The 14,820-nt window shown below is 40.8% G+C and overlaps 1 protein-coding gene across 1 annotated transcript in view; it reads right to left on the minus strand.

Annotated features, from left to right (window-relative positions):
- NLG-5 (neuroligin 5) overlaps positions 1 to 14,820 on the minus strand; it is a 198,298-nt gene that overhangs the window by 4,587 nt on the left and 178,891 nt on the right. The window contains exons 6-8 of the mRNA XM_018513400.1: positions 14,040 to 14,240; positions 2,775 to 2,967; positions 1,091 to 1,535 (exon numbers count right to left, since the gene is read on the minus strand). Of these exons, the coding sequence (XP_018368902.1) occupies positions 1,091 to 1,535; positions 2,775 to 2,967; positions 14,040 to 14,240 (839 nt within the window). The remainder of the gene's footprint in view (positions 1 to 1,090; positions 1,536 to 2,774; positions 2,968 to 14,039; positions 14,241 to 14,820) is intronic.

Here is a 14,820-nt window from a genome sequence, read left to right on the forward strand (position 1 = left end):
AAAGTAACGTTGATACTCTGAATCGTTGTTAACTTCACGACCATCTGCACTCTCTCGCCGCGTGGGATTAACCTGCAACTTTAACTTTTGGAGACCAACTTGACGCGCACCGCCTAACGCTGACTTTCATTATTTCTACGGGCGGTTTTCTAACCCCTAGGAAGATAATATCGCGAGGAAGATAATACACCTCCGCGTCGGATATAATTCGTCTTCTTGAATATCTACAAACACGCCATACGAAATTTCTCAAGCCCCCTATGATTCTCCTTTTCCCCTCTAAATTGAAAACGTCAATCTGTTTCCCCGTCGCGAGTTTAACGCGCCGCTTGGCAGCGACCTTACAAATTGGCCGATATAACAATTTCTTTCTTGTCCTCCCGATATTATTATGTCAAGCGTGACAAATCCCCGTCATTCCCGAGACAAAATGCGAACACGGTGCGCGCGGGTCGCTCGGGGCGTTTTATTAAATCAGTGTCTTCATCGTGAAGTCATGGCCAGCGGTTACCAGCCGGGTATGGATCGAGTGCGACGCAGAGTGAGACGGATGAGCTACGAGGATGTAGGATCGAGAGAGTGTGTGTCGGGCAGGGGTTGAACGGGTTGCTTCCTTAACTGGAAGTGCCGGTAGACTACTAGGTGTCGAGGGCGAACGTTAGTCTCTCTTCGGGATGTCAAGTTAATGGAGTTAACTCAGACTTAAGCAGCGTCTCTACCTCTTCTACTCGCTCGCTTCACCTTTCACTGTGTTAGTAGCGTGCAATAGCTGTGTTAGCAGGGTGGACGATATCGTTTTACGATAGAGAAAAATCGACGCCTCGAGATACCGCGGATATCCCAGTCGATCGACAACGCTAAGTTACGTGATTTCTTGCTATCTTCGCGCATCCCTGCGCACATTTCTCTCGGAAATCTCTTACGCCTCGAAAATTTCTTAAAGTTGGCTATTACTTGGAAAAAAAAAGCTATGCTGTAAAATTCCGGTATTTAAAAATAAAATTATTACAATTCCCCGTGATAAAATTTCTTCGCACCGAGAAACTTTGTCTCGCGAAGTTCCTCGAAACGATATATCGAGCGTGTCTACCTGCACGTAGCCGCTATCCTTGGACTGATGATTGAAGTGATAAAAGTACGTCTTGGCGCCCCGCCTGGCGTGGTAGAAGGCGATTCTCATGAGCGGCGCGACCGTATGACCATCGCTCAATGCCTCCATGGTCGAGTCCCGTATTATGATGGGATGAAGTACCGGCTTATCCCAGTCCGTGTACTCGTTCCTCACCGCCGAGAAGATCTCATTCAGATGGTAGATGTAGGCGTTGCGGATGAAGGTGCGAAGGATGCGATTCCGGTGATCCTCTTCGAAGCCGAATTGTATGTCGTTGTTGTTGAAGTCAAGATTCGACTCGGTCGTGGAGACGCCTAGGATCAGCGGCACTTTGATGAATGCGTCGCTCGCGCGCTCCATGTCCAGACCCGGATCGGGATTGTTTTGGTCCACCGGTAAACCGGGCCCGATGCGGGGCACAAATCTGGTGGGACAAAACGACAAAGTCAGATCCCTCGCTCGTTATGGCAAACGACCGCGATATTAAATTGATATAATAAGGGTATTAAATCAATAAAGCGAGAGCTATTAACCCACCACGATCTGACGGTAATCCGATAATTCACCGTACGTGCATGTGATTATCCTTGCAATTAGTATCGCAGATTCATTTCAACCTCGTGATAAATATACTGGTAAATGCACTTACACAATCCGGGTTAACGTCCTGTGAACGTCATCGCGAATACCTAATAAAGCAGTGCAAGTGTCGACAGAATTCAATTTAAGACCCAGCAATTTTCTAGGTTCTCGATTTTTGATTGCGTAAACGTCCATGTGGCAATTTATAACACTACAAGATTTTTAAATATTGCCACGTGCAGTTTCGACAACTCATGACGATTTATCATAAGTCATCGCAGCCATGGACTCATGAAATTGTTATAAATTTGTAACACAGTAATTGCTGCTGTGCTAGCCAGATGTCATTTTTTTAACGAATCAATCATATCTATTGAATTTTTTACAATCCGGCATTTCCACTTTTCATCGAAATGCATAGCTTCATTGGATCCATTCAAGCGATGAATATGAATTCCGCGTATATTATATATATATCAGGGTGTCTCGAAAATCGTGAATCGAAATACTACAATGAAAAAGTTACAAAAAATTAAGTAAAAAAAAGTTATTTGTAAATTTTATTTTAAGCAATAGTTTATGAAATAACAATTAATTAAGTGTTTAAATATAGACAAAATTACGGACTAAATACTAAAGTGTGTGCTTACTAATATGCACGTGCGATTCGTGGACAGGTAGCTGTCTAATGTAATCTATAATATTGGCTAGATTTAAATCTTATATCTGAAAAACTATATTGAAATAAAAATGTACACATAACTTTTTTTACTTACTTTTCCAAAAACTTTCTTGCTGTGGTATTTATTTAATTTGCAAATTTCGGGACACCCTGTATATGCATGTATATATATGTACGTGTGTCGCATAAATGGGATGAGGTACTATTTATTACATCGATATGCTATCATAAATAAAAAGATGGAAAAGAAGAGTATCGATATATTCCATCTGTTCCATTTCACAATACATATTTCATTATTTCAATTTTCCTTTGACGTGGTTGCCAAATGTAGACCTAACCGTCGAAGGGAAGGAGAGTGAATATCCTTCAACGCTTCGTTTGTGTCTAAGCGCTTACCTGATTTCCGGTAATTGCACGTCCATGAGGGTCTTCAACGGTACTCCTCGGAGGCAGTCAGCTATGTCTTCGTCACCCTCGGTCGAGCAGCCCATCTGTTCGCCGATCTTCGTCCTGATATCGTTCGGGTCGTGCACTGAGGCCCAGGGACTTAGTGCCGAGCCGCTGGATAATACCACACGGTGAAATAATCCTATGGAGGAACAGATGGTTTGAGGCACGCAGGAGCGACTTATAAACACGCGGAGATCCCCTTTGTTCGGCGGTAAGCTCGTCGTAACTCGTATATATCGAATAGCGAATACCGCTGGATATCGTCAGCTTCCGGCTGATCGAGCGGAAGCGATGAACCCGACGAGAGTTACCCCAAATGGTTATTATCCTCGCATGGATAATTAGAAGCGGACGTAAATATGATCGCGCCGTCCGCTGCCACGTCGGGGTTTGTTTTCCGCGCGAATCGAAAATCCGGCGAATTAATCGAACGCGCGATTATCGGACGATTAAAAACTGTTACGCGACGGAGTTGCAGTTGAATTAGTCGTTATGAGAGGCGGAAAACACGTTGAGTAATTTTCAATATCCGATCGGCGCATACAGGAAGAAATTTTCTAGGTAGCGCAATTAATATCGCACGTCATTCCAGCGGCCGCTTGGCAACGTTAAAACGTAGAAAATCACGCCTTCGTGGAAAATTCATGCTAATTGAAAAGGATATTGCAGAACCTAATTAATCTCGCTTTTAACGAGCTGAATTTTATGACGTAACGCAACACGGAACGTTTCCAAGCGGTGCGTTAATATCGCATTTGATAGTATCTCTAGCGCGTATTCCGATTACAAACCGGAAAATCATATTCGCCGGCAAACATTTATGCTGACGCTAAAGTCGTTTATCGAACGTCACTGGTTTCTTTATGAAAATCGCTGTTTCGAATGCAAACATCGCGCGCGCGTAGAACGCGATGCTCGTCCTGTAGCGAAGAGAAATATTAGGCAATATGTGTCCAACATAAACATTCGCGTATCGTTGATGCGCAGTACAAATATTTGTATTTTCTGACTTTACACGCCCTTTACATTCGTGCATACTCGTTTAATTTCTCGCAAGTGTCATTCGTCTGATACAGCAAATCGCCGGGCCGAGCAACGTTAGCGGATATATTTCGGTCAATATTTATTATCCGCGATTTTCTTCGTTGTAGCGAAAAGTTTTCGAATAAACAAAAGCAGAGACTGATTTTTAAGTCGTCCGATTTTTCCGAATTTTCGTTCTATATTGGAGAACCAGCAATCACAGCTCGAATTTTGCAATACGTGAAATTCCTGACTTCTTCCTTCTTCGTAAATGTATCATAAATATATTACTGTCTACGAAATATTGTTACCCCATTGGCATTCATAGCGCCGGAGATATTCCTTCGCCAACTACTTAGAAAACGTCGCATCTCATTATATTAAATCTGTTCGTCGCGGTGCTATTCCAAAACGGCGAACAGCGGATGCGTTTAACGCAGAATTTCTGCTGCCAACGAGCCATAAAACCGGGAAAGAAGTTGCGAAGGAAGAGAGCGACGATGTAAGAAGACGCACGGTGGAGATCCCTCTCATCTTCCGTCATACATACGATCGCAGTTCCATTTCTGAGACGACGCATTCGGAAAGAGTGTGCGCGCATACGCGGTGACCCGAAGTACCCCTTTTGGCTGCTTTATCGCTATTATTATTAAGAGGTGCCGCCTGATGCGCACTATCCACCCCTCTGGAGCGTTGCCAATGCCGCGATACGTTTGCGGATGAGCCGGAAGGAAAATACAGATAATCCATCGCCGGTAGATCCCACAGCTAATCTTTTAAGGGGATCCTAAACTGAAGACCGAACTCCGATGGGATCACTGTTTCACCGATTTAATGGAACTTACACGCGTATGATTTATATACGTCGACGCACTACTACTACATTGACATCATACGTGTACATTGGAAGAAATTATTAAGTTTCATAAATATTTTTGTAGGAATAGTTCGAAGCAAATATTTACTAAATGTAAATCTATTTGATACAAAAACATCAATTTGATTTAACTATCATTTCTGTTATCGAATAAATATTTATGTATTGTAAGTAAAAGTTTATTTAGAATTATTCGAAGAAATATTAAGATTTAGTAAATTTCTTTTTCAGCATAAATTTTCGTATCAAATTAGGTGTTAAGTTTAAGAACTCGACGTTGTTTCTTCATGCATTTTACTAGTTTCCAGACTCCAATTTCGTAAGTACAGATTGCAGAGCTTTTATATTAAGCAAATGTCGTCACGACTTGACAGCTTTAGACGCCATATTGGACTAAGAAATGGTAAAGAACTCAATTTCAAAACATGTTTTCGTTCTCAGCATAAACTCCACCTACCAGATTAGTATTAATGCATTTAATACTTTAATTCTGGAAAAGAGTTTCCAAACCTATAAAAGTAATACATGAAATCCCCTTCATAAAAATTATTGCAACGTTTAATCGGGGAAAAAGACGACTTTAGGATTCAGTGGCTATCGTCAGTCTTCTTCGAAATTCTACGATTCGAATATCTGCACTTCCTTCCCGATTGTTTCGTGTAGCGACTGGCGCTGGGACCAATTATTCCGATCGTGCAATGGTCCCTCCGTACCAGATACGACGCGGAACGTCCATTTCGCTGTTCGATGTCGTTTTCGGTCGACGTCGACCGTGTATCGTGCGACTTGATAATAGACATCGGGCTGCGTTACTTCTCTTATTTCTGTGAGGCACGTTCACGCAGGGATCACGGCCACGAGAAACTCGATTTATTCGCTTTGATAGCATCACGTCGTTCTCCACAATCGCGGATTGACTATTGTACGTTGATTACACACGACGTGCGAGCTGATATTCGTGATAGAAGATCGCTTCGATCAAAGCCTCCCCTATCTTCGTGATTTTATAATAGCAACATTATTCAACCTTTCTCCCCTTGAAAAATCCTTTATCGCGTTATCTCGAATTGTGTCTTTATTCCCTTAATCTCAGATATACGCCTTTATTTATTGTCGACTAAAAGAAACGAAGTGCGTTTACCGCCTGCCGAAATAAACGACTCGCCTCCGTGGATCCCGACTCCTTTTCGCCTCACAATTACTCCATTTTTCACCTCGTCCAGTGCTATTGCCGGCTTGTACTTTGGAAACGTATATTAATAAATGTTGCGGAAGAAATACGGTCGCCATTTCTACAAAGGGGCGAAGAGCCGGTCAGTGGCCACCGCGCCTTCCATCGCGCAGACGACATTAGCGTCGCCAGGGTTAACGCCCTTAAACTGTCACGTTAAACCGCGATATTTCACCCAGTGCCCTGCCCTCGTCCGCGCTTTCTCCCGCCCCCATCGTTTCGCGACTAGCCTCGTTTCGCCAACCAGCTACCATAATTCCTCCACAATGTCATGTCCACGATACGAGAGTGTCGCGTCGCGTCGCGTCGTGTCGCGTCGCGACACGTCGATGAAATTTCGACGCATCGGGGGTGCCAGCCCATTCGGTGGTTACTCGATCTCCTTCACGTCTCTCATCATGGTGCAATCATCGAGAATTCGCCTCGTTCATCAGCTCGGCGACGCCCGGCGTCGTGGCGCCGGTTGAAGAGAACGAACCTAGCAAATTGACAACGGTGTCCTCCTCGCGCTTCTTGATAACGAGAATAATGAGATTTCTCTCGGTGAACGCGATGAAACAGACCGTTGGGGGAGGAAAAAATACGAGAGACGAAGGCGCGCGCGGTCGGCGGAAATTGTATATACTTTTCGTTAGCGAAGCGGCGAAAGATTAAAGGCAAACAAGAAACAACGGCGCGTGATGGTGGTAATCAGGCCGGCTTACATCCGGAGATGGATTTTCTCGGAGCGAGTGCCGAGCATCGAGCAACTGGCTGGCTGATTGTCGTTCAGGAACGCGGTACATCACACGAGTGACCAATCGAGATTTCTCAATGGTCTGCATATTTCCTCACATAGTTATAGGGTAAACTCGGGTATGATGGCCATAGTTTTTTAAAATGCAAAAAACATACATTTATTCTTGTTACTTTTTAACAATATTTGGGATATTACTTTCACTGAAGCTTAAAGTAACAAATACTATCGAAATTAAAAAGAAAATACTTAACAGAACTTTAATTTTATCAAAATATTATAAAGTATGCATTGGCCATCTTATCTGATTTTTAGGGAAAAAATGGCCATGATATTAAGAAAGATAGCCATAGTATTTATAAATAAATAGTGAAAATAAAAGTATATTAATTATAGGTCACATTGCAATTTACGTACTTTTATTGTGTATGTAATGTTGATTATGGCAGCTTAACTGTAATTTATTAGACATTATAACAGTTTTTAGCAGACACGTGCAAAACTTTGCAGATAGTCGAAAGAAAAAATATTAGATAATATTTATAATATTGTTATTTTGAACAGTGTACTCATATGAACTACTGTAAATATTGATTATCTTTAAAAATGACTATAAAAATGCACTATTTATCAATTATTGGAGAAATTATGGCCTATGGCCATCTTTTCCGTATGGCCATGATACCCTAGTTTACCCTATTCGTGATTTCCGTTCGAACTTTTGTTGGATATCACCCAGTCGAATGCCGGAGGTGTCTCTCTTTGAGATTTAGAATTCTATCACAAATAAGACTAAATCACATTCTCTCTAAATCTGAAATAATGAATATTGCTGACATTATTAGTTTTAAGTATGCCAATGGGTGATCAGTGAAATTCAACTGAAAAAGAAAGTATCAAGTTTGTGCATTATATTACAATGAAAATGCTGAAAAGGAAAAGAAGTTTGAGCATTATTATGATTAAAATAATTAAAATAGATATTTTTGCATGTCAGTTTTAATACCGTATATACTGAATTTATACTATTAAAGCAAAGTTAAAGATTGCGCGTTTCATTAATTTTTTTAATTAAATTTTATTGTGAATTCACTGATTATTCAATGGCATTGGGACTGATAAATAGTATCCTGATTCAGATTTAGAAAGTTTAGATAAATTTTTGATCATTTGATCACAAAAGACAATCCTATCGACGGTACATAAATACACATCGCTAATTTTTATGGAAAAATGGATTTCGTTCGATCCGAGCTTTCCAATCGCAGACGATGGAGGATTTTGCGCAAAATACCACTATGTGGACAAAGTAGTTATGAGCGCGAATGATTTTTATTTTTTTTAAAAAGTTTGATTTTCCAGCGTTCGTTAAATGGGATAAAAAATAATAGATTAAAAAGACGTATTTGCTCCTGGCCGAGAGTTTTACTCTGGTATTTCGCTGGGGTTGGAAAAAATTTGACGTTCATCATGCGCGCGGGTTACGCGATATTCATGCATCGACAATATCGATGCCTTTTACGGGGAAAAGCATTAGCATCGACGATGTCCATTTGCAGATGTTAAGTCATCCAAAAATCATAACTTTATTCGTAAAATATTATTTTCTCTAGACAGAAGAAAGATAAAGGCGTTTATTCTTATTAAAAAAAAAAAAGATAGAGGAAATATTGTTCGTTGCGTTGGTTCTACGGAAGCAACGTGAATTTTCATCCAATTTAGAAGAATATTATTTGGTTGGGATGCAAATTATACTTTGAAAGGAAGCGACGCAAAATACGGCAGTTCTAATTTATTTTCTTCGTTCTCAGGGAGTGCAAAAGGATGCAGAGCGGAATGTCCGTCTACTTACTTCGCGACCACGACTTCAGGATCGTCGTATCGGGACATACTCTCACGATTCTCTCGCTTCCCATGACGGTTCAACCGACATTCCGCATGTAAATTACTTCGTGCGTCTCGTGAAAATTCTATGAACACGTACAGACCTGCGGGAGCGCTATACTGATTGAATTAAGTTTGAACACGTAAGAGCGAAAATTGCTCGGAGCAGATTGAGCAACACACTTAATTCTGAGCTCTTCATTAAATTCTAACGTTTATTAATTTTATTGAAATACTATAACTAGGTTTTTATCACCGTGAAAAAGTTAACAATAATTTTAAAAGCGTGTGCGCAAACGTATGGGAATAAATAAATTTTAATTTAGATTTAACAGTTTATTGTTGACTCGACGTGCTTGAATGTCGAATAAAATGATGACAGGTGTGTCGGTTAATAATTCAATAGTTTGAAAATAATTTAATAACGTTGCATCGAAATTTCGTGCGTTAGCGGCCTATCAAAAAACGATTTTAGCGATCGTCGAGATGATAGAGTAACACGCCGAAATCAATTCCATATCCGACGATTGTACGTGGAGCAATAACGACGCGGTTCTCCGAAAATCCGGGAAATGGTCTCTCTCTCTCTCTATCTTTTTTCTTTCTCTTTTTTTTTGCATAACGTCACCAGGACGTTTCTCTCCCCGGTTATTTTTGTCGGTAACGAACTGCAAAATAGAACGAAGGGAGTGTGCTGCGCGAAACGGAAGACGCGAAGGTAGAAACGCTGTTTGGAAGCTATTTTTATGACTTATTGTTATGCGTAGTATTGCATAGCGCTTGGCTTTTCTCGCCGTATACCATTCCCTCGGGAACACGAGAGAAACCCACTATACATTTCTAATCATAATAAATTTTAATAACAAATTTCGTAATTATTTTTTGAAACACAAATGTACATTTAATAACAAGATAAAGGATTAAATTGCATGAAGGATTTGCAGAATTATAATAACTTACTACATTATTTTTCTTTATACATTGAAAGTCTGTTGATCCACCAAGCTTGACTGATACGTTTTCATGCGAGATATTTTCAGAGAATGAAATCCTCCTATCTGCTTTTTCTTTTTTTTCACATTTGCGCAAATATAATCTGAAACGCTGCAGACGCTTGAGTTGCCATAACCGGAGGTCTTATACGTCTCAGGGTGCAGCGAATCAGACAATTGCCAGGAATCACACTCGGTTGCCTCCTTGATTACTCACGAAGCCAATCGCTCGTATCTCTGGTTCGTGAGAGCCGTGAAACTGCCAGAGGAACGGACGCGAGGTAGAGAGAAGCAACTCTAGAAGAGACGATGTTACCTTCCAAGAATTGAAGAATTCACACAACCATACACACACACACACACACATACGCGCGTAAACATGATACACGCGTAACAGAGAAGACGTTTCAAGGCGTGTTGCACACGCCCAAGTCTTCGCTCATAAAAAATTGCAACGGGGGGAAACGATAAATCGAGACTGTCTCTCTACGCCATGAGAAGCTTATTTCTCTTGTCTCTTCCCGGGCGATGATACGTAACGTCGACAGTCTTCTCGGGATTGAGAAAGGGAGGCGGGAAAACCGCACCCCAAACACCCCTGGGAAGGCTAAAAGAAGTGACTTTCTGAATTACACGAGAGATCGATGTAATACGAAACGTTTATGTCTTCGGTGGTACCCGGTTGGTAGAGCACGGTCTTCATTTATCATCGGACATCGAAATCCGCCGAAGGCAGACAGCAGCTAACGGTGGGAAAGCAATCGTACCTTCGACGGCTAGTTATCGACGGAAAACCCAAACCGATCGTTTTGCAACTTTTTACGCAACGCCGGGCAAAGCCATTAGCCGTTCCCCGCGTAATCGTATCGAGTACAACAAAATGCATCGGCAAAAAGCGGATTGCACGGAAACGCCGCGTGTGGATACCGCGAAAAATCGTTGGGAATCAACGTAACACCCGAATCGATTTTACACTAGTTTCGGTGCAACTTAATCCAGAACTCTTGTTACGATATACGTTATACTTTTACCATCGAAATATAACTAACAACGTATACCGCATTTCCGCGAGTTTCCTCATAACTATATTGTGTCACGATACGTAAGGGTCTATTAATATTTTTGCAGCGTCGCGGTCAAGCGGCAATTCTCATCGACACTTCTCCATTTATTCCACTCAGTCTCTCATTAATTTTGCATAACTATAAGTCCTAGACCGACCGAGCGCAACCACTTGGGCCGCATCTCGTTGCAATATTAAGCATCTGCAGACGATGCATTCGTCTGCCACAGAAGCTAATGTCGTTTGTCGGAAGTAAAGTGAGAGAGTAGATCTCTCCCTGGTACAATCCTCTTCACGCGATCAACGACCATCTCAGAGTTCCGTGGTTTTCGAAAGCCTCAAACATTTCTAAAGTACTCGCGTGAAAAGAAAATTACACATGAAAAAAAAAATTGAGAGACTTTTCTCTCAGCACGGATTAAAAATCGATGCATCTTCGTTACCGCTTTACTCGTAACTTCGGCGGAGCATTTTCTTTTTCGAAAGAAGAGCATCCTCCCGGTACCCGCAATCTCTGACCAGCAGCAGCAAGAAGTATAGAACCGCACCTGGTCTCGCGGAGACCGCCGGCGGCGCCGACGTCAGAATCGAAGAAGCGGAAAGTGCGGTAAGGTCGGAAAAACCGACTGACCTCGACGGCATCCGGGATGCTAAAGAAAAGCGGTTTCCCCCCGAGGGTCCGTCCTCCCATCTTTCTCTCTCTCTCTCTCTTTCTCTCACTCATTCACTCCAAGATCGGAGTCGAGCCTCGAGAGGAAGGATGGCGCGCGGAAGGAATGCACAACCAAGAGCGATGCTCCCTTCTCGAGATGTAAACTGTTTGCGCTGTTTCCTGCACAACCGGAGGTCCGGGAAATGGCCAGACGGGAGAGTGGTTCCGGCCGACCACCACAGCGAGAACGACGTATTCCCCACAACGCTTATCCTTCGTGTTCCTTCTTAACGTCCGTTCCGCCTGTCTGAGCGAATACACTTTCGGCTTTTCCCTATCAATGGTGACAATTTTGAAATTGAGGGGCTTCTCGCAAAGGGAACGATGCTGCTTTTCGTTTAACTATTACATTGAAATTTTTATATAATCACGATTTATTTAATTTCGTCTAAATAAAACGGTTATTTTTTTAATAAAAATGCAAGATTAATAGCTATAAACAAATTATATATATCAACTTTTAAGTAAGTAGATAGTTTAAAGATACGCGCAAGTTTTGCATTTTGACTGTTTACGATATGTTCATTTTTATAAAAATGATAAACAACCGAATTAGATTACGCTATACTCAAGTTATTTTCGTAATGTGGCGTTTAAGAATTTAAGTTTACATTAGTTATACTCTTATAAGGTAGAGAAATATAACAAAAATATTTATATATGAACTTTAAAACTTTTAAGCATCTGGACAATATACTTTTCATTTTTCTTTTCCAACACTATTAAATTTGTAATGTTAAATTATATCCACAATTTGAGTTATTTTTAATCACTTTTATAAGTCGCTACTGCTCCTACTCAATATAACATTAATCTAACTAAAACATTGGAGTTAAACAAATTTGATTCAAATTTAGTTTATTATGTACAAAGTGCATAACGTTAGTTATGTACTAAGTGCAAACGTTAATATGGACATTGTTAACTTTGAAACTAACCAGAGAAATGGATATAGGTATATTTTGATTCATACATACATATGAAGCTAAAAATATCAAAATGTTATTTAACTCAAGGGATTGAGTTACCATTGCTCCTTTGATATGTAACAATGAAGATTTCATAAAGAACACTATTAATTTATATTATATATATACATATATATATATAAAATAAGGTTGCAATAGATAACTTTAGGAAATTGTACTATTTCGAAATTATTGCAGCTGTGGAACATTTAAGCGTGCCAAATCGAATGAATCTGGACCATCGATTATGCAAAGCGTATGGATAGCGAAACGGTCGCAGCGTTAGTCATAATTTGCCTGATTGGCGCGGAATTAGTGTCCAACTATATCACGCCGTAATCGCGTTCGCATGGATTTATCGCACGGCGATGTATTTACGACGCTTTTAGCGTCCTTGCTTTTGTTCCACGCGCGTTCCGAGGACCATGCATTTTTATTATTGCGCAATTTCCTCACGTCCCCCGCCTGAGTAGCTACCGCGGAGAATCCCGTGATCACCTGAAGGGACAAAGGCTGGGAGGATCGTTCAATTTTGGCTGGTGTTGTCCAACGACGATAAAAAAGGGAAAAGGAGAGGAAAAAAAAGGAAAAGTCTCATCTCGCTTTCTCCTCTTATCGAATAAAATGGAGTCCTGTAATTTGTCACCCCGAGCTTGGTGATGTTTTTTTGAGAGGACGGACCAACCCTTCGGTTGTCTCCTCCATGAGACCCTCGCCAACTAATCCCTGGACGATTAATCTACCGAAGGTCCTGCAAATAGCGTCTCCTCGTTTCTAACCTGCCGGTTATTTTGCCAGGCAAAGAGTTTTCAGCGAAATCACCGCCGATAGGTGAATTGATCGAACCTCCGATCGCTCAGCCTCTCGTTCGAATTTCACGTATGTATTTTACGCTGAGCGAAACGGTATTGATATCATTTTTCATTGTGTTTTCTTGTCATAAACAACAACGTTATTAATACGTTAGCGGCGTAAATATTGGATCAAGTTACTCGACAAGCAAATATTTCTGCCGCCCTCAACACCCGGTGTTTATTCCGCGCTGATCGAATTGATTTATTTTATATCCCAATAGTCCATCGCTTGGAGCGACCGATGAACTGTTAATTCTGATGACGCAATGACAGCATTAAGCTGTCAACGGGAATTTGATGGTGCACATGAAAAGGAATAGCGTGATATACCAACTTACAAAGTATATATATCGATAGGTCAAAATTAAATGAAACGGAAAGCATACGATGCTCTTATTCGAAAATGTTTAGAAACTCTGGTTTTTTTAATCTCTAGAATCTCCGGCTCTTCAGCTGACAAAAAAAATCTGCGACTGCTCAAAATTTTGGTAATCTTTTTTTAGGTGCGCGCATCGGTTTTCCTCCGATTTCGAAAAAGAGTTTTCTTTTTTTAGAGAGCATAAAACAGTAACAATTTTGATAGTGGCAATCAATCTCCGGCAAGATAATAGGATTTTTGGTAGAACAGCTATTGATCTCCAATGGAACACTAGTCGAGAGGTGGCAACCGTGGTCTAGATACGCAAATCGTTTGCAAACGTAAGTTTCTTTCGTGTCTCTCTCTAATTGCTAGAAGACGTTTAAATCGTAAGAACGTTCCGTTAAAACAGGATTCTGCGGAATTCAACGTTTCGTGCGCGGTGTACGCGAGCGTTCAGGCGGAGTTCGTAGGATTAATTGCTAATTGCGCTAGGGATTCCTCTCTTTATACCTTTGCTGTAAGGAGCGAGCAATAGCAAATTCACCAGCGCCGCTCCGGTATCGTGGCCCATTAGAGTTATCCGTGTTGGATCGCCACCGAAAGCGCCGATGTTTTCACGCACCCAACGGAGTCCCATCGTGATGTCCTTTAAAGCCAAATTCCCGCCGGATCCGCTCGTTCGGTCAGGGAACGGACGAGTCCTCAAGAATCCTGGAAGAACGCCAAATCGTTCGCGATTTAACCATTCTCGTGGATCACACGATATCCTTCTTTTATTGCATTTCTCTTTTTTTTTGTCTGTCGTTATCACGCAACATTTGCGACGCGATAGCGTTCATTCGATAAAATTTTGCCCGCAAATTTCGCCATGAAAGCGATTTAAATTTATGATATCAAATTATACCTAATTTGAATTATTTTAAATCATTTTTATAGCCCGCTATTACTTCTACTCAATGTGTCGTTAATTTAACTAAAACAATGGAGTTAAACAATTAAATCCATTCTTTTAGATAAATTAACTCAAGAAATGTGTTAATTTAATTCAAATTTAGTTTATTATTTTTCAAGTACATAGGGTAAACTAGGGTATTATGGCCATACGGAAAAGATGGCCATAGGCCATAATTTCTCCAACAATTGATAAATAGTTCATTTTTATAGTCATTTTTAAAGATAATCAATATTTACAGTAGTTCATATGAGTACACTGTTCAAAATAACAATATTATAAATGTTATCTAATATTTTTTTCTTTCAACTATTTGCAAAATTTTGTACGTGTCTGCTA

Source organism: Trachymyrmex cornetzi, unplaced genomic scaffold (assembly GCF_001594075.2).
Source record: "Trachymyrmex cornetzi isolate Tcor2-1 unplaced genomic scaffold, Tcor1.1 scaffold468, whole genome shotgun sequence".
NCBI lineage: Eukaryota > Metazoa > Arthropoda > Insecta > Hymenoptera > Formicidae > Trachymyrmex > Trachymyrmex cornetzi.